We start from the raw sequence: 26,573 nt of genomic DNA on the forward strand, positions 1-26,573 counted from the left end.
TAAATATATATTAAAAAAGAGAAAAGCAAAGTCACACCCGAGCCATCCTCCTCCTCTGATAAATAAAGTACAGTCCCTTACCATCTTAGTATTTGTTCAGTAATAAGCTGGTTTTAATTTTGTTTATAGTTGAATATATAAACAAGTAGAGGTAGGGGTGCAGGAGGAGAGGCCAGGCGGCTTCTGGGTAACTGAGTCCTCCATGTGTTGATGTCAGGGGGAGGAGAGAGACTCCAGACTCAGTCAGTGTGTGTTGGTGTGTAGATGTGAGTGTACGGCGAAAAATTCAACCGCCGGAGGACTTTTCCCAACGAGTCAAACTACTTATTTTGGGGCAATAAAGCCAATAAGAAGGAAAAGCCGAGGAAGACACATGCGAAAATGCGAGAAGAAATCCAGGAAGAGAGTGTGTGCTTATTAAAAATTCAGCGCGGGAGAGCAGACATTATCACCCCCTCGGATGACTTGTGGCAGCACTGAGGATAAACTACAACACTAACGGGCTCCAAACATCATTGAATGGGGTGAAAGGAAGCGGAATTTTCTCCTAAAGGCGAGTCCAAAGCATTTCCAAGCGGCCAAAAACCAAAGGGAAGGGGAGGAGAGGGGGGCAAAGAAAACGCCCTGCTGCCTGTTGCTGGTATCTCCACATTCAAACTTTTATCGCCGAGTTGTAAAAATGCATCTTTCACTTAACGGGAGGTGATAATTCAAGCGTGACGTTATCTGAATTAGCTCAAACGGCTAGCTTACTGCGCTTACTTGGCTAGTTTTTGGGGACATCTCAGCTTTTTGGGGATATTTTCTCTTCATTGTGCACACTATTCCTGTTGGAGGCGATTTGGGTGGGCTGAGTGCCCAAGGCTGCTCCGCTAGGCCCACGGCCATTAGCCAGGAACAAAGAGGTTTCACATGTAAACTCAAACAGTTTGGGAAAGCTCTTCATATTTTGCTCAACTTTTTTTGACCGCCGACGCTGCAGCCATGTCTTTGGGCGCGGAGAGGAGGATGGAAACCCGGCTGAAGAAGCTGGAGGACATGATCAGAGAGCCCAGATCTGCCATAAACCTGGAAAGTTTGCTGGTGAGTCAAGTGGGATACACCTCATAGATTATTAATGATGCCATGTTGTCTGTTCGCTGAAACGTTAGACACGTATGCACACACACTTGGGTAACGTTATGCTATTGACAAATATCTCCCCAGTTATTCATTTCATTGTCAAAAAGTAACCTGCTGCTTTTAGCATTGTTTTTACATCAGGCAGACTGTGATGCTCTATAGGACTATTCTTTATTATTTTTTCTTATCGCAACCATTTGTTACACAGTTCATTTTCTGTCCTGAAATCAAATGTCATTATACTATATCTATTTAGAAAAAGCTGCCAAAATAAGAGCCTCATGGTGGACATACTGTAGGCCTGATTAATAGTTAAGACTGAGTGCAGACAGGGCAGTTTGGGACTCTGTGAAGCGTGTCTGCAGATTAGGATTAACTCATGGAGAATGTCTCTCTCCGTGTGTTTATGGAGACTAATATTTCCGGCTAAAACTCCCTCCTGAGTAACATTTTGGGTTCTCCAGACTGGGATTGTCCCACTACCCACAAGATCTACAGAGCTATTTTGGTCTCACTGATAGGTGATCAGAAAGATGTTGGCCCAGTATTTTTATTTATTTATTTTTTTAAACTTTTGACTACTGTAACTTATTTACCACAGTAGGGGTGGCTGTGGTGCAACTTTAAAAAAATAAAATAAAAATCATGATCCTCCCCAGAGCTACAAATATTTTTGATGAGCCTCCCTGAGCGATGTGGGAAATTGCATGACCCTCCTTCCACCATAAATAACCATAATTCAGAGTTTCTAGCTGCGATAAATGCCGTGATTTGGGTGATTTTTTAAAGAAAACGTGCCTTTCAAACTAGAGCCAGACTCATACTGTTTTTTTGGGGTCCAATACTGATATAGGGGAGTAACAAATTCCAAAATTGACATACTGGCTAATGTTATAGCCTATATATATGCAATTATCCCCCAGATAAGGTTATCAAATACTTGTGATTAATTCAGGGTATTTTACAGCTTAACAATAAGCTTTATTGTAAAAAATGACATCAGTGCACTGAAAGAGTGAATTTCATTGGATTGCATTATGTCTTCTTTAAACTTTTAATATCATGTGTTTTGGAATGCATATAAACTGATACAGATATATCAGCCCTTAAAATCATTTGACTGATATATCGGTCAAGCTTTATTTCAAACCTGCGTAAAGGATTTGGGGCTCTGTGGATATTTAAAATGAATACAAAGCACAACCATTTAAAGTTGAATTAAGCCAAATCAGAAAACTCTATTCCCTCCCCAGCGCTTAAAAAAATGATGTGAAGTGCCTCCCCTGTTGTACACCACCTCCTCCAATCTTATAAATTATGAACAGTCCCGAAGACAAAACTCATGAATCTTAAAATGTTTGTATTTATATACCACTTTCTCGTCAGAGGGTTGTCTGAAAACCAGTGTGATCAGGCTACAGATATGCAATGTATTCAAAAAAACAAAAATACAGGACTGGCTATCTTTGGCATAATGAATTGATAACAGGAAAATGCTCAACCAGAATTCCCCTAAATTCATACATATTTGCAAAACTAAACATTGTCACTGCAAGCCCTGAACTGTCAGCTCAGTAAATTGCCCTTTTATTCATCTCAAACTGTAACACTAAAGCCCATGTAAGTGCAGAGTAATTACAATCTGCACGCTTCATGTGAATTATACTGATTCCACTCTAATATGATTCTGTTTTGCTTCCCACATATATTTCTGGGAAGTGAGCTGGTACATTTCCATCAGTTTGCTCTGAGTTGACGTGGTCAGAAGTTGTGAGATTTATCATTGATTTTTTAGTTGTTGAGCAGCAAACTCGTGCCCTCGTGTTTGCACTTGTAAGACTGAATCGCGTTGGTTTATACAGCATTTGTCATGATTGAGAACTGAAATTTTTGACCAATTAATTGTCTACTGATTTAAAAATCAGTTACTTGGTTTGGGTATTTTTTACTCCTCTTTAGACAGTACACTGAATATCTGGATGTCATCTTGGGTTTCGGGAAACAGTTACTACATTTTTTAACCATTTTGTGATATTTCATAGACCAAACAATTCATCAATTTATTGAGAAAATAAATTGCAGATTACTCGACAAATAATTGAAAATAATTGCGGCCCTAGTGCAATTATCAAGCTATGGATAGACCAGTACCGCTCATGGATTTTTTGCATTATACAATAGGTTATCAGGATTTAGAATTCCCTCTACTGATATGATCTGATCATGTCATACTGATACAAAGGGAAATTCTTCATTCTGCAAACTGCAAAAGTTAGTGCTTTCTTTTGGAGAGTAAAGTTTGATTTTTTGGCAAAAGATACTTTGCAATGGAGACAAGTCTTAAATTGCGGTGCTCTAAAGTGGTTCTGGTGGAAAAGTATAAGGGGTGTACCTCTTGATAGATGCTTTTGGCAAGTTTTGTAATGACCTAAAGTTGCATAAAGCAGTGGAAAAATACATTATACCAATATACATCATGACATTAGGCTGAAATAGGAAAGAAAAAATAGAATAAAATCTAGTGTGTTTTTATAGTCCACAGGAACAATCTCAGCTTGAGTGAAAGAGGTTTGATTGCTCGGAGCAGAGAAAGTTGGAGTCATAGATGTTAGTTCTTGTGCCTGATGTCACTGTGTAATAATACTAATTTATGAACATGAGGACATTTTTTTCAGACTCACGACTTTATTTCAGAGCCAGCTCTGTGTCACCACAGCACCTGCGATAACTGTGGAGTGACATCCGTTTTAGTGTTGGTGTTTAAATTTCTGGGCCCCCTAACTGGACCTGACAGAGGGCAAACACACTGTCGGGTCTATCTTAAAAAGCATCACCTCACCCCTTTAAACGGGCCCCATCCAGTTTGGGGCCCTCTGTACACCCCCACCCCTGTCCCCCCTTCCACACTACTTGAACCACTCCTGGTGTGTTCCCTCTTCCCTTAAAACATTGAGCAGAATACTTGCATGAACACTGGTGGTGTTTACTTCCTGCACGCGAGCCGGAGAGATAGAGGTGTTGAGTGTTTGAGACAAAAGTTGAGTGGGAAGCATGCGTAGGAGAGAGCAGGCTGCAGTTTTCCATTTTTAGCAGCCTTGGAGCTGTCGCAGGGATCAAGAAGTTTTGGTGCTCACGGTGGGATTCAAACGAAGACTCATGCACAAACACAAACACTAAGGGCTCAGAAATGTCCTTTTTTGCAGGTGGGATAAAAACATGAATACTCTAAGTGCCGTAATAATTGCTCACAGGCTCATATTCAGTAAACAATGAATCACACATCCCCTGCTATTGTGGCATAGCAACAGCAAAAGAAAAAAGCATCCGAAGAAGCCGCTTTGTTGACTCCCCTAAATTACAGCTTTGTGAAAGAAACTCAATAATTAAATCTGCTTTTTAGTTGACTTGAAATTAGATGTATTAAGGACTTGCCAGGGAGCCGTGGGCTGAGTACCCTGAGGATACGGAAAGCTGACAGTGAGGAATCCGCAGCATCTGTCAAGTAAACTCGGTGACCTTCCTGTAAAGAAATCTGACCCTTTATATGCCGGGACACACAGTATTGTACACTAATATCCCAATAAGGCAGCAGAGATTCCTCTGTAAACCGTTTTGTCATCTGTACTGGACTCTCAAGTCACACCTGCCACCAAAAAGAACCAAATACTAAGCAAAAATCACATGAATAGTGCTTAAATCCTTTGAAATTTAAGCAAATTGTCTTGATTTCTTTCGAAAACATGGAAAGAAGGCACTGAGCAATGACTGAAGGCATAACCCAAAGATTAGCAAGAAATTATAAAAAAATACAAGAAAATTACCTGTAAAATTATTAATTAAAAAACAAAACAAACAGAAGAAAAATAATTTTTAAAAAACTAAAAAAACAACAACAAGGAAATGTCCTGGAAAAAAATACTATAAAAAATATAGTAATTCTGTGACACAATTTGAAAAATATCATTAAAAATACATTTCTTCCCTGGCTTTTTTCCCCTAGTCATTTCCCCCTAGCTTTTATAGAAATAATTTTCTAAATCTACTCATTTCTAGCAATTTATGTAGCTTTTTCCTTTGTTTTTTAACCAAGTTGCTCATTGCCTTTTTAACTATTGTTTTTGAAAGAAATCAAATCTCTGTGCTCAGGGTTCAAAGGGTTACTGGCACCATGCACTGTTGTGGTATAAACTGTAAATCGCTGTAATGCCTCTATCAGCATTGGATTAAATGTAACCTGAAGTCTCAGCAACCTTCCCCTTGTGCAAACTGTGGTGATCATTATTTGGCAGCAAACCACTGCTGACTGAAGTGTTGGACTAAAGGGCAAGCAAAAGAAAGGGCATTTCTTGAGATAAAGAAAAAAAACTTGATTGCAAGTCACATAAGTTGCCTTTCTGCTGTCCTGAAGGAAATGACCTCACTGAGTAAATAGTTGGCAGCTATATATGGGACTCAAAGTCCCTGCGAATGACTGCACTTTCCCCTTTCACTTTTCAGCCTTATCTCTTTTTCTCTGGCTCTGCTTCGCTCTCAGCCTGCAGCTCTGCCCCTCCTCTCAGGCTTGTTAAACACACTGCAGGTATTTTAACTGTAGCTCCAGTCCAAAGCCCTTTGATACAGCTGCAGACCTGGTACCGCCTGATAACTTAGTGCCCAGCACTTAAGTGTGAACGATACGAGATATGGATAGCTAAGAGCATGTCTGAAATCTTCCAGATCATCTCTGTGAGGCAGTCATTTAACATCATAATGCTCTTGTTTTGCGCATAATGTTGATTAATCACTCCAGTTTTTATTTTCACACATAGCCTCAGTTTGTTCATTTCCCACCTATTTTTTCATCACCCTTCTTCTCATCCAGCATCTCCTGTCTCCCTTCTTTTTTACCTCTGCGCTTTTCCATTTCTTTGCCCACACTTTTTTCTTTACTTTGTAGCTTTTTTTCGGGATGTGGGGAAAACCCCTGTGTGTCTTTTTCTCTGTCCTTTACAGTGATAGTCAACCTGAGTGTTGGCTCTGTCTCTGGTGTGCAGTTGAGTTGCTCTCAGGCAAGCAGCAGCAGCAGTCCCGGCTTCAATGTGCTAGCTGGATAGAAACACTGCCTTATAAGGCACTGGGGACGGTGGCCCCGGCCAATTTTTTTTTCCTGCAAAACAAGCCAGTCTCTCTGCTCCACACCTCCTCTTGGTGAGACAGCCGGGCCTCTCTCTGCAGTCTTTTTTTGGTTTTTGCTCCACTCCAGTGAAGAAGACCCAGTGTCTTCCGGGTGTGCAAGCCCTCAGCAGTCTTAAAATGTCACACTTCAGTTCAGCTATGTATCATCTGGTCTTCGTTAGTGATCACAACTAAGTAACTTTACCGGGGTTTTCCCTGTTTATTAAAGCTATAGATGGTCCATTAGATGTTTTTCTACATATATCTATGATTTGTTTTGTGTCAGGGCTTTAATTTGAACTTCCAATACATACTCCTCTGTACAAAGTAATTTAAAAGTTGTAGTTTGACATTTTTGAAAATTTGCTTTCATGCCAGGAGTTTAATGGAAAGCTTGATACCACTCTCAATATATACATATCTACTAGCAGCCTGTTAGCTTAGTTTAGCACAAAGACTGGAAATGAAAGGGGGGGGGCTCTGTGTGGCTCTGTCTGAAGGTAACAAAATCTACCTGTCAGCCCCTCTAATGCTCACTAATTTAAAATGTTATATATAGGAATGCGTGATAATATAGGTACATCATCGTATCAGCCGATATTGCCTTTAAAATGAAATATTGGAATCAGCCAAAATGCTAATTTTTAAAAAAATATTCTTTTTATTGATTTTAACAGATAACATGTACACAACAAAACAAAAAAATACACCCCCCTCAAGGCTTCTTCTAGGCCTTTATCCCAGTCTGTTATATGTTTCAAATTCTGGAAGTTAAAAACATGCTCATTTGTGCAGATATGACAAACCAACTTTTTTGTTTTAATAGTGACAAAGTAATCATGTAAAAAACATCAGATAAATGATGTAGCACAGGTAACAAAACAACATATCTGAAACATATACAAGTATGATAGTAAGTTTGATACAAGTATGTATGAAGAATATAAATAACAAAAACTAAACAGATGATAAAACAGATAAGTAAATAAAGTACATGAAAATAACGATAAACAGGGTCAAAGGCATACAAATAAAGAGGTAAATTTGGTCAGAGGATTTGGGGAAGAAAGATGCATTATTTTCCATATCATTTATTGGCGGTATGAGTTGTTGTATTATGGAAAATCAGATAATGGCAAAAAAAAATCCAATATCGTGCATCCCTAGTTATAAATCGTTTTTTTTTAAATCCATACAAAAGACAAAGTGTTTTGTTTAGGGTTATGTGTGAATATTATTTGGCCATATGGCTTCATGGAGTCTCTACTGGTTGCCTGTCAACCTCACTGTAATGATAAGGAAAGTAGCTGATTTTAACATGGATCGTTAGTGGATTGTAGTGGATGTAGCATTTTCAGGGCAGCGTGAGTGCCTCCTCTGACATGATCATCGTGAGTTTACTGCATCTGTTCATCCTAAAGTCTTCCTGGAGAACATCTGTTTGTTTCAAACATGTTTTCTATTGTTGACGGGACGCCGGATAAAACTAGCTAATCTGTCACACAACAGTGAGATCACATCGCCTATTTGTCAAACAGTCATTGTATTCTCCTTGTACCTGCTCATTAATTCAAGTTATTGGCTGCCATTGTTGAGCCCTGCTTTTTAGCCTGCGCAAAGCAAAACATCAGCCCTTCCCATCGGTCAGTGTCATCTAATAGGCCGATGACAGCCAACAAGGCAAATATCGGCTGATAGCAGTGTTAACCAGGTGCATCCCTAGTTTTATCTCTAAATTAACACAGGATGCCTCAACATAGACATTACTTGCTAATATATATATCCTTTATTTAACCAGGTAAAAGACTATTTGAGATTTAAAATCTCTTTTCCAAGAGTGACCTGGCCAAGAGGGCAGCTTAAAACAAAGATACAACAATAAATACAGACAAACAAATATAACGATCACACAATACAAAGAGCGAGCACAATCTCCAGTTCAAATTTCAGTTATTGGAGTAGCAGTCACACTGGCCAATAGCGCTATTTTCTCGACCTTTTAAAAGTGACTTAAAATACCGCTAGCTAAACAAAGTTACAATGCTAACTTAGTTCACCGACAAACAAAAAAGAAAGTACCACTGAGTGATAAAGTCCAGATTTCTAAAGTATTATTAAATGTCATTGACAGTGTGATGGTTAGTCGTTGATAATCACACACAAGCACAGACCTACCTGCTGTCAGGACAAAAAGAGTTTTCATCCCTGGCACCAGTGTGCGTTCACACGCTACACAGTGATGTAATGATCCTTCTTTTATGGTTTCCATGCAAGACTTCAGGAAGTTACTGCGTCTGACCTAGAAACTGTCTGATGTGTCATTCCTTGTAAAACCACAACATGTCTTTATTTATTAGCAACATCATACTGAGTTAGTAAGAGGTCTTTCTAAAATGTTGTGCTCTGGTTTGACCTTTGCTCAAGATGTTGTATGTTACATTTTAATGTTAGTACTTTTCTGTTAGTGTTGATGTTAATTTTTTGGGCCCCAAAATCATCTCTTAACATCACTATTCCCACATTTTTCTGATGGAGAGTCACATTTTAAAAACAAAATCTGTGGGAAAATAGCTATACTTAAGTTAAATGAGCTGGATTGTTGTTGATCTCCCAGCTGCTCTGCTACATCAGACGGCTGCTGTTCACTGTTTACCTAAAATTTATTTCTGACTGGCATGAACATTATGTCAAATGACTTTAAAAGCAATGTATTTGAAACAAAAAAGTAAAGTTACTGATAGATCTTGAGCATTTTGCTTTTACAGGGTAAAAGGCTTTCCCCAGCCTTCTGTAAAACATTCATTACAAACTGAGCAAAAATCAAAGTCCAGCTCACAGAGGCACATAGATAAATATACACATACTTAACAGCATATTATATAATACTTCGGACAAATAGAACAAGATGTGAGAAGATCCAAGATCCACCTTACAGGGATGTGAGGAGGAATTCAGAAAATGAGGAAGAAGTGAATGGCTATGCTGTACGTCCAGAAAAAAATCAAATATTCCATCTATTCAAAGTGTTATTAATACTGCGACTATGCTACAGCTGAATTCCCCATCTGGTTTTGTGATAAACCTTTAAATAAACTGCTGTAAATCTCATCTATTCTCATAATCTGACATTTGGACTTGATGCAGAGCTGGAATGGGATGTCTTGATGTGTTTACAGTTGAATGCTTCTCATGTGAAAGGAAATGCATACACCCTGAGATTTGTCATAATCTGCTGGATCTTCTTGTCTAGACATAAAGACCGTGGCTGAGATATTGTGGTCGTGCACACAACGGTGCATTCAGAAACGACGCAGCTTGTGAATATAAATAAATCAAACAGCACTCAGTCTAATCTTTGTGCATACTTTTGGATATCGCAGCTCTGATAGAAGATTTAGACTTTTGAAGAACTTCAGTTTCCACACTGATCAAAATGACAAGTGAACCGAGTTATGCAAAGCACACACGCAGTGCACACCTCTTGTTGTTAAATTCTGTTGTCGGCTTGTGCAAAATCTTCATCCAGTTGTGTGAATGTTAAGGAGTTTGTTACCTGAGTCTTGGTGTATTTTTAGTTTTAAATGAGGGTGTGAGTGTGCAGAGAGGAGAAGAGAACAGGAGTCTCCCACGCACAATACATAACCCATCCATCTGGCCACAGCGTTATCATTCCATCACAACGCGCTGCTGAAACACTGCCTCCCACACACATACACGCACTTTCTCTCACGCATACATATGCACAGGCTTGGATATTCATGGACACACATTTGCTTTCATTTTCACAAACACGTTATTCACTTGATCTTAGCAACACACAAGGTGCATTGTGTGAAACCAGCAGCAACGATAGAACAATACGACACATGAGCAAACGGCCGTGGATTCCCGGTGATTTCGTGCAGCTTGTATTTCCTTTAACAAACCCAAACATGAGTGTTTGAATGTGTGTGGTATTAGTCTGGTGGTGTTTCAGTGTTGAAGCTGGCAGTTATATTTCAAATAGTTTGTGCTGATACTCAAAATATTTATACACAAATTTAACCATGTTCATGCCAGAGGGCTGAAACTGAAACCCTCAATTGAAACCCAGCCTAATAACGTCATAATAATGTTACTGGCTTTTAATGGCAAATTGGTCCACTCTATTCATTCAAAGGCAGGGAAACTGAAGTCATTTGCTGCATTAGATAAGGAATTATGTCACAAAAAATAAACTAATTAGTGTTTCCTGCTTCTCAAATATGAATATTTCATTTTTATTTACCCTTATGGACCAAATCCACAGGGCTGTACACTACATTATTTCAGTTGAATCAGATGTGGCTATTCAATATGAATATATGACATTTCAGGTTGTTTTTCCATATCAAGTTTTAAAGTTTAAGTGAGTTCAGTGGGATGTTCAACAACATTTTTTGCAGGTATTAAACAAAAGCCAGAGACTGTGTTGTAGTAACTTGCTGTGCGCAGAAAATTCACATCTTCTAATCAGACGAGAGAGGATGGTGTTATCTCACAGTCATACAGTGCAATCTCTTCTTCCTCTGTGCTGCCGTATTATGTCCGCTGCAGCCTCTACCAAAGAGTAATTTGACAGTCAAGAGCACTCACTCTACAGCAAAATCTGGGGACCAAAATGTCTCTAAAGTTTGCTGCACAGCACACTGACTACCGCAACAAACCAAAAGTTCTTGACTTGAAGCAATCTCAGTCAACTGAGGGGTCTCCGACTGATAATTCGAATCCCCGATTTTTGGGGAGCAGCCCTACAAACCACAGTGATGTTGCACTAACACTTCCATGTAGATAACCGGTTTTTGATTTCAATTGGGTAGACTGTGTTTATGTCAGCCATAGCTGTAACTTTTAAAGTTGGTCTTTTTTATCTGACGTTTCTGCTGTGCTTATTTTATGTACTTTCTTGCTTTGCCATCATCTTTTATAAACCCAAATCTACCAGCATGGAAGCTAAGCCATGTACTGCTGTGGACAGGGGCTGCAGAAAAACTTATTTCAGTCACCTACAAAGACCCACCAATAACAAATCAGTATTACTTCAAACATGCGCTATATTTGGAATAATTTCATCATTTTATCTTACACCCTAACTGATGAAGGCAGCAGTAGGCCAGCAGCTTCTGTGCTCTAAAACGATTGTTTTTGTCACTAGAGTCTGGTGGCTTTGTCATTACGGTTTCAGTTCTTTTTTTTAGTTGAAAAACAAAATGAACCAATTGAGGCCATGTCTGCTCAGTGCCGTTTCATTTGTCCTAAGTAAGTGACGCAGTGCGGTTTTCTACACACAAATTGTTGTGGACAGACATTGTGTTTCGGCTTGTATGATAGTGAACTGTCTCTTTCTGTTTGGACTGATAATCAGAAAAAAGAAGACATTTTAAGACCTTATCCTGAGCTTTGGGAACTTGTGATTGGCAATTTTTGCTAGCTGCTAACACTTTATAGATTCATTTAGAAGATGATCACCTGGCTCCTTACCTCTTGAAACAAGGCAATATCTACCTGTGACCCTTTACCAGGGGTTATGGCCTTAGTATCAACATGAATCATGAGCACCTCAAGAATAAAGAAAAAAACTGCAAATTTTTCTTTTTCATGTTTTTTCAGAGGCTAAATGAGGTGAAAGTATTCATTATTTTGCAACTAAAAAATAAAATTTTGAGATTTTTTTGTTTTCTTTCTTACTCCTCAGATATATCTTGGCACCCCCTCTGGGGTTTCTGACTCTTAAATAGAGAACCTCTAGGTTAATCAGTGATGAAAACAATTGTTACAGTTGATATTTCACACAAATCCTGGCTTATATATGTATTGATTTAAAAGAACAAGGACATAAATGTTGGAGTACAATGTAGTTGGTTTGCATTTAGAAACATAACCCCCCCCCCCTTTATCTTTTTTCCTTTTTTGTAAGTGGAACATTATGAGCATTTAGAGAGCCGAGTTTAAGGCAAACACACAGCAGGACGTTATGTACATACAGTTCTTTCTTTGCTATGTATTTTTCCAGGCACATTTTTCAGTATACTTTATAATAAAGCACGGGTGCCAAAACTGCACAGGGCACAGGAGCATGGGACAGAAATCTGTCAAATGCTAGAGTAAGACATACTCTTGTTATTCCCTGTGGAGACATTAGCTGTGCTATTTGTGAGCCTCAGCAGGATTCCTGCCGTTGTGTCTTTCTTGGAGGGTTTACGGGCCATGCCTGGCACGGTCCCCTCACTCTGCCCGGCCCACCGTTTATCCCCACAACTATTTTTAAAACGGCTGGAATTCAATCAAAACATTAACTTTCTGCTCAATCCTTTTAAAGCCGCAGCAGTGCTGCTTGTTTTCTGTTCCACATGCCTAGTGATGAGATGGGTATGAGGGGAGGAAGAGGGATTTTTTTTGAAGAGAAATAATTGCATATTGAGCTGGGACAGTTTGTTAGAGGCTTTGACTAGTTAGTAGTGTTACTCCTCTCTGTGTTTAGCGCCTTTCAGGTGAAACATCATCACATTCCTGACTGGTGGATCCACGTGGCTTTTTATAGGGTGATAAAGAGCGGAGGCAGGCGAAGGGAGAGCGACAGCTCCGTAATGTCAACAGCAGGTTGGGTAAATAAAATGGAAAAGAATAGAAAGTGCTGAAACAGGGTGCTTATAAAACTCTTGCCTGCTGCTTCTCTGCAGCTTCAACTCTTTGTATTTTGCAGGAGTTGCTAAGCAACCAGCCATAACCCATTGGCTGGAGTACAGTATAGCAGAGATAAAATGCTCAAGTGCTATCTAATAGATACATAACAACCCTACTGATAAGACTAACTGTACGGATAATGCTCCTATCAGCTCAGGAAGACATTACTGTAAGCCTGTCACTGTGAGTTGTACTGGGAAGTGTCCTGTATATCAAGCCCGAGTATAGGAGCTGACATCATCGTTTGTAATTATTTAGATCTATTGTTCCAAAAAAAAGGAAAAAAAAGAAAGCCTTTCTTGCAGATGTAAGTGAAGCCAGCTTAACTGTGGACGAGGGCAGGAGGATATGTCTTTGTCTGGAACAGGTCCAGATCAGTCAGATGCATGAAAGTTTAAATTGTTGATCCAGCTTTACACTTCCCCAGACACTTGTCAGTTTTTTAATATTTATAAATAACCACTTCAGCTGAGTAGCCGAGAAATGTTCTCCAGAGTCTTGTTGGCATTTTTTTTTACAGTAACACTAATGGAAGCAAATTGGAAGAGCTGTGTGCAGCCATTTCTCTTGTGGTACTCCAATGCACTAAACAGCTTATTATGTATGACCTGCAGGGTCTCTGTGAATCATGATGTCTTGAAATATCTGCTAATGCAGTGAAATAAAGCATTTTAAAGGGTAATGCACCAATTTTCAAGAGCAAAATATTACAGAAAGGCCTAGCTGATGCCTCTCAGCCTTTTTTTGTGTAGTAAGCCAGCCAAGCAATAGTAACAATGTTCCTGCATATCCTTAAAATGTTCTTTAAACTGTGTAATTCTAAAAAAGGGCTTAATTGGTAATAAAAAAATATCTTAAATCATTCTTTAAAAAAAAAAAAAGCAAAGACATTCATTGTTTCCCATAGAATCTGTGTGTTGCGGTAGCTGAAGATGATGGAGGTGGGGTTGGGGAGAAATTGATTAGTTGATTCAGTGAGAGCTGATCAGATCAATGGATGAGAGGAGAAGCAGAGTGCAGATTGAGTGAATGCAAACTTTTAGACCGAGCACAATGCTAACCATATGCTAGTATTGTGCAATGAATAACCGCACGGAATATATATTTCAATAGCAATGGATGTTATAATTATGGCCCCCTGCCACAAATAAATGAATCTGTGGAAAACCCTGACATTGAAAGTAGGACTTTTTGAATCATTTTGTTTCTGACTTTGCGTCATAAAATCTCAAAATGATTGGTATCGTCTATTTTATCAAATGCTAAATTATCAAACACCTCTTTGTGACTGACGTCACATAAATCAGTATAGCACATAGACCCAACAACACTTATTTTATTCCAGCAGAGTATCAACTGTCCCGGAGTTAGCTGTCACTGTACCCCGGACGACATTGGGAAGTGCAAATTTCACAAAAATTGTCTGTTTAACCAGTATTCCCTGGCATGACTGCAACACAAGGCAAAACAAGGTTCAAGGCAATGCCTACGAGGGTTCGTGTATTTTAATGCAAAAAAAAAAAAAATTCAAGCTTGGCACAATAGAAACAAGGCAGTTAGAGCGAAATTGTCCATAACCCTAAGTAGTTGTCTGTTATTGTTTATTTTTCTTTGGTTATCGCAAAATCAATCCTAAATTTCATTCCATGGGGCATTTAAAAGTCTTAAATCTAACTTGCCTTAGTGTGTAAGAACTCTGTTTAAAATGCAGTCTGATTTGCAAAAGAAAAAAACATTTTTTTCTCACAAAGACCCACAGGCGCCTCTCATCATCACCAGGGCAACATGTATTTATTTATCCTTCCTCCAGACTTGATTCATCTTGTTTAACGGGGAGATGTAGAATTGACAGAGAAAAGCAATAATATGTCATCAAGAGGTCCAGTTTGTAGATATGGAATGTTTTCTACATGCCTGTAGCGAGTCCAAGTATTGCAACAGAGTGTTTACTTTGTATTTCGTGTGGCAACTGTTGACAATCAACGTTTGTCGACTTTATCATGTCCAAAGTTGGAAATTTGTAAAACTGAATCCCCTCTGCCTGCCATGCTGCTTTATTGTGCTTTTTGGGATGGTATCACTTCCAACAGCACAGTGTAACAGAACAGTATGTACATGATTGATTATTAATGGAAGTTTGTGATAAGCAGTGACCTTTTCCTCACAAAACACTTAAAGCTTCTGAACTATTCAGTGTCACTTGATCTCTTTTTGCTGCATTGTTTCCGTGCATTGCCTTGGACGGAAAAGTGGACAGCACCTCAGGTGCATAAGCTCCACATGTGACCTTTTCCAGCTGTGTCCGGCTGTCTGCCTCTGCAAACCATCAACATTTTTGATCGCAGAGCTGAGGGACCGATAGACATGTTGTACTACTGAAAAAAGGCAGTTTGTTTGCTTCAAGAGGCCTGAAAAATGTGGTGGTTTCATGGTGTACTTATTTGCTCCTGAGAAATCAGCAGCTCAGCTATGCAGATTATGATAGTATTCATTTTTGGAGATTGCCAAACTGATTATATTTGATTTTCACCAGCATCTAACAGAGTTCAGCCCGCAACCTAAGGCTGCTGTGGTTTGCATTGGCTCGAAAGTTGCTAGGAAACCAAGTGTTTAAATGACAACAGCAATAAATCAATAACTTAATAAATACACCAGCATTCATTTGTCATAAAAGCACAGACTTACATGAAGATTAAATGTTTGAAATTAAACGTTGGAAACTGCATGATTTATTTGAGGCCTGTGGCATTATGGGAATTATATCTGAGCTATATCATTGCTGCTGAATGCACAGTGACCAGTTGCCCTCCTGCTCTTCAGATACTGTAAACCAGCAAACCAAGATTTCATTTTAACTTATTTTATTTATAAAAAGTAATGTTGTGACATGTTTAAAGGGATACTTTGCCAGCTTATCTTAGGTTTGTATCATAACAGTGCGGGTTGTATGTGTCAGTGCATTGTGGTAAACTTCCCTCCATCTAACCAGTGCCTAGGTCTCTGGCGCGTTTTTGCTGGCTCTCAGGGCGGTTGCTGCTACAGGCATTACTTTTGCATTTTTGTGTTGTCTGCCACCCATGCTGCCACCGCAGACACAGAGAGTACGGAAGCAGATCAAGCATAGGATCCGCTTCTCTCTCAAACTCGGACCAAAATCACATCAAATAAAACTAGACAGTGCTGACTGAATAGAAATCGAAATTATTTTACTGCATCGCCTATTTCTCACCTAAAATGTTTTCAGAAACATGTTCTAGTTTACAGTTTAACTGCAATATGAGATCATTTGTTACCAGCAGGCCACCATTGTGCCAAACGTACAAGTTATGTCACCCACCAGCGGAAGCATTTATTTGTCTGTTGTGGTGCAGTGCCTTCTAGTAGTTAAAGGGGTTTTTTTTTAACCTCTTGAGCAAGAGCAAATGCCACACTCCTTCCTCTCTGTTTTCTGTGATCATGTAGTAACAATTTCAAACTATTCGTGTCTCTCTACTGCATAGCCTTCTTTTAAGAAAAGGCCATTTTTCTAGCAGTGAAATATGAAATCACACAACAAAATCTTACACTCAAAAAAAAGGATAAAGTAAATTAACAATAAAATAAAGAAGAATAGGACATGTATATCATCTGTGGTTTGTGCAGCTGTTGGTTAGTTTCTTCACATCTTGACACAACCATTGTTTTCTGTAATGTAGATACCACAGCAGCTCCATCTTTAAAACAGGCCACAGTCAACTATGAAGACATCTTTGAACATGTAATGTGTGAGCATTACACAGTGAGCAGGTGTCAAGAAGTGACCGGGTGTTGATTTCAAATGTTGCAGATATTTTGGCAAGGTGTACGACAGATAATGTATTGGATGCATTGTTTACACGGTCATACCTGTACTGCAATGCATGTGTAGATTGAATTTTTGGCTGCAGACGAATGCAGAGCAGCAGTAGCATAGAATGCTGCCTTGGAGGAAATGACTTGCACACAGGGACTGGCTTCATGACATAGTGAAATTATCTGTCAGCCTTGGGGTGGGGTGGATCATTTCCTGTATTGCTCGTAGGGAGATCCTCGTGCGTGTATGTACGTGCACACGCACTCGGCAAACCCCACTCCACCCCCCGGCGTTTGTATTTTTTTTCCCTTAAATAGTAGTTTTGTGTGAGGTCAGTCCTTTAATGGGGAAGTGAAATAGAGATGATGAAACAGAGTGTGCAGCTCGCTGCAGACGGACTGCAGCCGAGCGGAGAGCGATGGAGAGAGCAGGAGGATAGGCTGATAAGACGGAGGGAGAGCGGCAGAAAAAGAGCAAAAGAGAAAAGTGGAGGAGAAATGAGTACAGAGGGAGCGAGGGTAACATGAAACAGATTGTGCCATCCTGTCTAGTACAGTGATGATGTGAATGATGGAAGAACAAGACGAAAAAGGAACAAGACATGTTTGAAAGAAACCAGTTAGACCAATGGGTCAAAGTGGGGTTCCTGTGTTCTCTGTTATAACATTTGGCTTGGTCCAGTGTTTCAAACAGCTCCTCATTGACCGTTCAGGAATGCGTAGCTGACAAAAGTTGATAGATGACTTCCTCATTGTAACACACTGTAACAATTATGGCTTTGCATCAGTCTGTCTTTTGCTTATTTAACAGTTTCCCTGCATTGCCCTGGGTCAAACTGTATCCATTAAAAAATGACTGAATGTTACACATAGTCAGCTTGTGTTCAGTGGACCAAACCTGCTGCAGTTGCCAGCTTCTGTTCCTGTTCAGGCTGCTGCAACGCTGCTCACAGAGTGGAGAATAAAGCCACCTATAAAGACACTGAAAAGATTTAGATTTTTAAAATGATATGGAGCCCCGAAACTGCCAAAATGTAGTAATAGTGTATCAGACAAGTCAAAAATCCAACTAAATTCATCAGTGAATAATATTGTTGGTTACATGATTACATGAGTCTCATTTGTCCAGTCGTATGCTCAATGCTTCCTCAACAGATTTTCGCTAAAACCTTGGTATTTAATACAACATTAAAATGACACTTATCCATGCTCTCCTCAAAGCCAGAATCTAATAGTGAAGTTTTTTTTTTGTGAAAATGCATGTGTTTGGGACGTATTGAGCATACAACTTGATAAATGTGTCTGAGAGTTCATAAACTGATGTTTTGATGTAGTTTTTCCCAATGTTTAAGTGGTCCCCAATCAATAAAACAATTTGTTCACCGTTTTCAGTGGAGAAATGCAAGAAACAAGTTTTTCTTCACAAATTCAGAGTAACATGGCTTCATTTGTTAGTTTAGAAATGGTCATATTGTGGATGAAATATTCCTTTAAGCTGACTTTGTGTACTACAGTACATACTGCTGTAGCATCACTGCCTGCAAACTGACATCAATAATGTAACATTATCTTCATCCTAAAGTCTCTTGTGTTCATCAAGGACCTCAATCAACATGGCTTGGAGTTACTCAACAATCATTTAACAATATTTATTGATGAGTTCATTTATATTTTCTCTGTGCTGGGGAACTATGATGTGATATCTGAGAACCTTATGAAAATATTAACATCAGGCAAAAGTTACCTGTGCAGTCTGCATGGATCAGGATTTCCTTTAAGGATCGGTCTTGATTGGGTGGTATAGTTCAAAGAATACTGGATTTTTGAGGGTGATCCAGAATGTTTTTCAGTACTTTTTATTTCTTGAGGTGAACAAATGAGTCAACAAACAGCCTTTGCAATAAATAACCCATTTATTACAGGCTTAATTTAAACTTTTGCGGTTTTTCATGATAGTCACTCATGTTGTCAAGAATATTGATTAATTGACACATTAATTCTGAATATTTGAAACAGTTTGAATACTCATCTTCTGCAGTATCAATACTCTGGTACTAGGGCTGTCCGACTCTCTAATTGTTAATGTTTACTGTAATTTAGCTTTTTTTTTTTGCGACTAACTAAGAAACAAAAAGTCATTGCTGTGTTTTAGTATTTTTCTATTTATGTTTTAACAAAATAAATTAAATGCTATACTCTATGTCAATTTTCCCCTGTGGTACTGAAAATTATATTGAGTATTGATATTTTTCAAGGTATTGTATCAAAGTCAGAAAAAATTTCCTATTGTGATAACACTTATAGTCACCACTTACAAATGCTCTACTCATGTGTGAAGCATTATTTTGCTGTTCATGTTCCGTAAGCTGGTTGTCATATCCACGAGACACAGTTTATGTGTTCAGGCAAAATATGTTGAAAGTACCAATGAGTACTTTGAGTACCATGATGAGTGTGGTGAATGCAGTTCATAAACAGTGACGTCAAACTGTGCGGAGGTGAGCTCATCTCTCGTAGACAGACACAGAAACAGTGTGGTCATCATTTGTCGGCAGATAAATAACACAGACATTGAAAGAATCAAGTAGGTCACTGCTGATGGTGAAATTAATCATCCTGCGTCTCTCTCTCTCTCTCTCTCTCTTTCTCTTCCTCTCTCGGAACAAAGCCTTCATTTAAAACCATTTGCTTTGCATGTAGTTGCTGTTTACGTATCCAAACCATCACGCTGATCACTGTTAAATGAAAAGCTGTGGCAAAGCTGTTATTTTATTTTTACTTTTATTCAGACTCGCTAGGTCTGTAGCAATGATGTGTAACCATTTTTGTTCTGTGCGGTGGTGAGAAAATATACAGAAAATAAACTCTCCTTAGAAATACACCCAGTGGTCAGTAATGTTAAGTTTGAATGCAGCTCTGCTGCTGTATAAAGCCCTGTGGGACTCACACTCCACTGCCTTTATTGGGTTGATTATTTTCACCAGGGACGCCCAATAGCTCACCTGATAGAGCGAGTGCCCACTTACTAAGAGTGTGTCCTTTCCCACACTTAAGCTGTCCTATCAAATGAAAAATAAATAAATAAAGAATGTATTCACCAGTTAGTTTCTTTTCATGTTTTGTAAAGTACAGTCTTTCCTTTTTTTGTAGTGGCACTGTTGCTACCGTGTCACAACATTAAGAGTCAAAGTTACGTAAGATATGACACATTTCCTCTGTATGCGGGCGGCAGCAGATGTTCATTCTGCAAAGTCATTAATGCATTATGTCCAACATTAACCTAAATGACTGGAAACTAACAGTATATATTTGACAGTCAAGGTGTGAATTTTCACATAAATCTGCCCGTTTTGTGATTAAATTTATAAATGGAAAGAAAAAAACAAAACACTTCCTGGTTTGTCACTAAGTAGTTGTCGTGTTTTAGTTGCAACACAGTGACTTGCAGTATGACGTAACCTTCTATGATCAACACACTCATGTTTGCGAAGAATGTGTTGTAACTTGTGCTTGGTACTTGGGTTTTTAAAATGCTGCGTGATAACACACAATCTGTACAAATTTCCTTCTGAGTTCAGCACCACATAGTTTTATTCCTCATCTCATGTCAGTGACATGGGAAAGATGGACACACAATAACAACAATACATACATGCTCGACAGTGATCTGATTTATCTGAACTACTTCATCAGTGTTGTCTTTTTCATGACTGATGATTATTGTTCTGTCTCTCTGTGTAGGACTCCATAAACGCCCTGGTCTTAGACTTGGACTACCCTGCACTACGCAAGAACAAAAACATTGAAACCTTCTTGAACAGATGTAAGTAGTTTTGTGTTCCAGTGATAATGTGACACAGGAAGATGGAGAACAGTTTTTGTTGTAGTAAACTTACAACATGGGAATCTTTTTTCTCTCTTTACTCAGATGAGAAAGTTGTGGGACAGACTCGAGACCTCCAGATGAAGTCTGAAGACTTTGACAGAGTTAAAGTCATTGGTCGAGGGGCATTTGGTGAAGTCCAACTTGTGAGTATTTATAATAATCTCTGCTATGGTTTTCTGAAAGACTACTCATAATTGCAGTGCAGTTCCAACACTGTTGTTCTAGTCAAAGCCTCTGAGGTGAATACCATTTGTAAATCACCCTAAAGCTGCTCATAATCTGGAAACATCGGTTATGATGGAACTAACTGATATTTCGAGGCAATCAATGATTATATGCAGTTTACAGTTTTGTGTAACCTGTAAGTCACCATTTGGCCAAAATGTGGCTCAAAATTAGTGTGACAGTGTCCTTAAAAGGTCTCTCAGAATGAAGTTTATAAATTTAGGTCCTTTAAAGGCATTAAATAGTCCTAAATATGAATTTGTGGGGTCTTAATTGACAGAAAACATTTCATCTGATTTTATATTTAAATCTTTTCATTTCTTTTTGTGAAAATAAGTCAAAGACCACATTACTATTTAACATAATACTGTCTTCTTACTTTATACGACTTGCATTTAACTGCTGGCAAAATGTAAATTAACCCAACTCACTCTAATGACCATGCCCCTAGATAAAACCTACCTCTGCACATAAAACTTACAATATTTAAAAAGAAAACAATGATTTGTCCAAAAATCAGTCTAAAATTTGGCCCTCAAATATCTTGAAAAGGTCTTGTGAAAAGCATTAAAGTGTCTGATACCTGTAGACACCCCGAGAATAAAGTTTAGACTCAAGCTCATATTCTCTGCTCTGTCTTTCAACTGTGATTAACTGGTTATCGCTGCCATGCAGGTTCGGCACAAAGCCTCTCAGAAGGTCTACGCCATGAAGCTACTGAGCAAGTTTGAGATGATCAAGCGTTCAGACTCAGCTTTCTTCTGGGAAGAGAGGGACATCATGGCCTTTGCCAACAGTCCCTGGGTTGTGCAGGTATGACATTTAGTTCACTGCTCAGCGCCTGATTATTATTACTAGTGCTTTTACAGTTATATTCAAAGTTCAAAAGACAGAAGACAGCTTAGTTTTTTACTAGAAGTGTTTCTGCATTGTTCCCTCTTTGGTGATAATGCTATATAATGCCATTTTTTTATTCTTTTTTTAAAATTTTTAAAACAAAGTATAAATTTTTTTTTTGTGCATACTGTTACATTTTACAAGACATTCTTCATTCTCAGTTATTCAGACAATGTAGTAGTGTTACAGAAATACACACAGCTGTGGCAAACAGATTGGTGCTGGTTTTCATCTCTTGGTGTGTCACCTATACCAGTATAGCTACCTCTAGTAATGTTAGCTTGTGTTTGGGTCGTTCAGTTATGCTGTGCTTTCCAAGATGAGCACTACCTCTACATGGTGATGGAGTACATGCCAGGAGGTGACCTGGTCAACCTCACCAGCACCTACGATGTGCCGGAGAAATGGGCCAAGTTCTACACAGCAGAAGTGGTGATGGCCCTGGACGCCATTCACTCCATGGGCTTCATCCATCGGGACGTCAAGCCCGACAACATGCTGCTGGACAGACTCGGACACCTCAAGCTGGCCGACTTTGGCACATGCATGAAGATGGACTCTGTGAGTTGAATCCCATCAATGAAACCACTGATACTATAAGAAAAAATGCAGATAACACAGTGCTGTTGAGATGTGATCCACAGTTTATAGACACCAATATAAATCACAATTCGTTAGTCCCACAAATTCCGGTAAACTTAACAGTGTGTAGGCGATAAAGCTGTAAAGACTGAAAGCATCTTGATGGTAAAGCTGTAATGTAACGTTTTTGAATTCTCATCGTGAGCATGACAAACTTGTATCAAGTTCATTATTGCTCAGGACTTAAATCAGCTCTTCTAGAACTTAGATGCATTTGAGATTTTAGACCGTTGGATTATTCAGTCAGAGAGCAAACTTTAGTTTCTTCTGACACATCTCATAAACTGGTGTATTTAAATTAATATGTTGCAATTGACTTAAAGGGACAGTTCGCTATTTATCAGTAGAGATTGTATTGGTCTGAGTTGCCGAGTATTGGAGATATCTGCTGTGGAGATGTCTGCTTTCTCTGCAATATGATGGAACTAGATGGCACTCAGCTTTTGGTGCTCAAAGTGCCAAAAAACATTTGAAAAACTCAACATCACTGTTCCTTTCCAAAAATCAAGACCCGGTTACTCAAGATAATCCACAGATATTGTCATGAGCAGTTTCATGTAGTTTTTTTTTGTTTGTTTCAACTTCTACCATATCATCAAATAGAAGGAGGCGTGCATCTCCTCATGAACGACAGGCTTGTGACAGCTTGCGATATAAACATTAATGGCACCTTCCTCGGCTGAGCTGTGACATTAGCTAGCTCACTGGTGCTAGGTGAGCTAGCAGTAGATGTACGCTTCCCTCTGCGCAGTGATATGGTTGATGGGTGTAGTTTGATAGAAAGAAAATGATTCCTACACAGGAAGTGCTCATAACAAGGTCTGTGGATTATCTTGAGTAATCAGGTCATGATTTCTGGAAAAGAGACATTGCTGTTGAGTTTTTCAGATGTATTTTTTTGGTGCTTTGAGCACTACAAGCCGAGTGCCATCTAGTTCCTTTATTTAGGAGAGAATGCAGACATCTGTACGACCAATATTTCCTACACAATGCAGCTCAAACCAGAACACTTTAAAATGATAATTAGCACTACAGGTAAGAGAAAAAATATGTATTTTTGATTTGGGGTTAAACTGTCCCTTTAAAGTTGTCCACAAAAATGCTATAATGTCAAGATTTTAAAGGATATTGATTCCTAGATTTCTGTTGCAGACCGGCATGGTGCACTGTGATACAGCTGTTGGGACTCCAGACTACATCTCGCCGGAGGTGCTGAAGTCCCAGGGAGGAGACGGGTATTATGGGAGAGAGTGTGACTGGTGGTCTGTAGGGGTCTTCATCTTCGAAATGCTTGTTGGTCAGTGAACATATAATGACGTTTACAAAACAAGTGATATATTTGCATAGTAAGAGATTTTATTTCTAGTCTTGCACTTTAAATGCTATGTTAAAATCATCTCAGTACAAGAAACAACTGCTGATTCCAATATTCAAGTGCGGTTTATTGACGCTAACTTACTCTTAATTTCTGTTAGGTGACACACCGTTCTATGCCGACTCTCTGGTTGGTACCTACAGTAAAATCATGGACCACAAAAACTCCCTCAACTTCCCTGATGATGTTGAGATCTCAAAAGATGCCAAGAATATCATCTGTGCCTTCCTGACTGACAGGTAGGAAGAGATATAGTCTCACACATAATTAAAGTGTTGCTGGTGATGACGCCAGACTGGGGCACAGGGTTACTTTTATGTGGAGCAGTACTCAGATGTTATATAACATGTTGATGCTGCACACTTTTGTTTAGCACTGGTTTACTTTGTGATGCTTTAAAGCTGGCTTTAAAGGGATAGTTCAGATTTTTAGAAGTGGGGTTGTATGGTGTCACAGTCCATCGTGTAGAGATGCCTGCTGGAGTCAGACGCGGAAGCTAAGCAATTTACTGCTGCGGAGGGGTCAGCAACAAAACATATTTTAGCCACCTAAAAAAAGTCCCACCTAAAAACGCTATATTGACAATATTTTCACTGCTTCACCTTAATGTCAGAGAGTGATTTGCAGCAACAAAATGATCTTCGGTCTACTTCTGCCTCTAAAAGTTATTTTATTTGTATATTGTGTGACTTTGGTATTTTAAAGAGTTGGTTCAGATTGGCCAGAGTCAAACAATGACACAAACAAACTAACTGATCAGGCAGCAGTAGACCAGCAGCTCCTGTGTTCAGCGATGTAAAATTACTGTTTTTGTCAGTGGAGTCTGGTGGCTTTGACGAGAGCGCAGATGGGGAAATTGCTCTAAATATAGTGTACACTTAAATTGATGAATATTTTTTTCTGGTTGTACTTTTTTTTGGTGCCTAAAATAACTTTTCTTGCAGTGCATTTCTTTGCATTCATGTTGGACTCAAGTCTGCTTCTCCAAATTGGGTGTGTGCAGACTGTCATCTACAGAATGTAATACACTGACTATGGACAACAACCACATACTACTTGAAAAAATGCAAACTATCCCTTTCCTGTTTTCACTTCTAATGACTCTCACAGAAGAATATGTATCAATAGGTCATGTTTGCCTCTTGAACTAAGATAAAGTAAGCATTTAGTCATTGCTCCACAACTCATTCACTCTCTTTGTTTTGAGGGAGGTGCGATTGGGCAGAAACGGCGTTGAGGAAATCAAGCGGCATCCTTTCTTCAAGAACGACCAGTGGACATTCGACACCATCAGAGACAGTTAGTATCTCTACAGTTCAACAAGCAGCTTCACCTGGGCATATCAAATGCACCTTTTACGCAACTCAAACTCAGAAGTAGAGTTGTTTAGAACTGCAGCAGGATCAGAGTACAAGACAGAATGATTTATTAGACTGAAACCCAAAGTTTTGTTTACACAGCACTTCCTTTTTCCAGCAATTCACACCTTTTTCCTTTCTCTCCCTCTTACTCCTTCCTCAGCGGTTGCCCCTGTGGTCCCAGAGCTGAGCAGTGACATAGACACCAGTAACTTTGATGAGATTGAAGATGACAAAGGCGATGTAGAAACTTTCCCCACACCTAAGGCCTTTGTTGGAAACCAGTTACCCTTTGTTGGATTTACTTATTTCAAAGAAGACCAGTAAGTCATCTGTTTTTCTAGCTGTATCTTATAATTTCAGCACTCAGAGAGATTTGTTCTTGGCTGTGATCTCAACTTTGTGTTGATTTTGTCCGTTTCCTCTCTTCAGGTTACTAAATGCTTCCAACAATACCTCAGTGGCTCACGATAATTTAAAAGGAGAGGTGGGTTCTTTCACTTCTGCACAAACAACTGCACCTTGAGTAACTCCACTATTACTGTCCACCCAACACGTCACAAGAAATGAATAAGTCAGTCGTAATTTTACATGAGCACACAGGCCTGTTGACATTGTGATCAATCCAGCTTCACACCGTAAGATGTTAAGGATTATGATGGAAATGACTCAGAAAAGGATTTATTTCTCTGATCCCATGATTTATGTGGACTTTGTTGGAATTTCAATGTTCTTAGTCACACAGAAATACTTAAGCAGCTATTAGTGTAAGTGGCTGACCTAAAAGCTAATCTCTTATTGACTTTAGTCCTAATTGAGCCGCCTAATCAATCAACTTGGAGGAAGACAACAAAGGCCCAATTTAACACTCCCTGTTGATACACTGCCACTGGATAACTGGCTTTGTTAATAGTATGAGGTATGGGGTCTTTAACATTTATATTCTTTCTTAAAGCTCTGAGCTCTGCAAAAAATCAGCAATAAGTAAGTGCAAAAAAAACATTATAGTTATTTTGTGGGTTAAAGCTCCAGTTTGTATGATTTAGGGGGATGTATTGGCAGAAATTGGATATAATGAATATAATAGTATGTTTACCTTGGTGTAAAATCACCTGAAGATAAGAATCATTTTGTTTTTGGTACCTTGGAACAATCTGTTTATGTCTACATAGGAAGCGGGTCGTCGTCTATGGAGATCACAGTGATGCACTGCCATGTTTCTACAGTAGCCCAGAACAGACAAACCAAACACTGGCTCTAGATTGGGCCATTTTGCATTTTAGCATAGTTAGCAGCCTCTCTTCAACGGGCAGCGTCGGAAAGTGAAACTGCTTCATTTATAATTTTTACAGGTTTTACTCATTTGCTCTATTTGTTTTGG

The 26,573-nt window shown here is 39.0% G+C and overlaps 1 protein-coding gene across 2 annotated transcripts in view; it reads left to right on the forward strand.

The window, feature by feature from the left end:
• Window positions 1-235: 235 nt before the first annotated feature.
• Window positions 236-26,573, forward strand: part of rock2a (rho-associated, coiled-coil containing protein kinase 2a) — a 47,406-nt gene continuing 21,068 nt past the window's right edge. For both annotated transcript variants that reach the window (XM_042501397.1, XM_042501398.1), the window contains exons 1-10: window positions 236-1,083; window positions 20,551-20,632; window positions 20,738-20,838; window positions 21,596-21,733; window positions 22,118-22,378; window positions 23,612-23,756; window positions 23,935-24,073; window positions 25,042-25,133; window positions 25,356-25,515; window positions 25,625-25,679. In XM_042501397.1, the coding sequence (XP_042357331.1) occupies window positions 985-1,083; window positions 20,551-20,632; window positions 20,738-20,838; window positions 21,596-21,733; window positions 22,118-22,378; window positions 23,612-23,756; window positions 23,935-24,073; window positions 25,042-25,133; window positions 25,356-25,515; window positions 25,625-25,679 (1,272 nt within the window). In that variant the 5' untranslated portion in view covers window positions 236-984. The remainder of the gene's footprint in view (window positions 1,084-20,550; window positions 20,633-20,737; window positions 20,839-21,595; window positions 21,734-22,117; window positions 22,379-23,611; window positions 23,757-23,934; window positions 24,074-25,041; window positions 25,134-25,355; window positions 25,516-25,624; window positions 25,680-26,573) is intronic.

Source organism: Plectropomus leopardus, chromosome 14, assembly GCF_008729295.1.
Source record: "Plectropomus leopardus isolate mb chromosome 14, YSFRI_Pleo_2.0, whole genome shotgun sequence".
In the NCBI taxonomy this organism is placed as follows: domain Eukaryota; kingdom Metazoa; phylum Chordata; class Actinopteri; order Perciformes; family Serranidae; genus Plectropomus; species Plectropomus leopardus.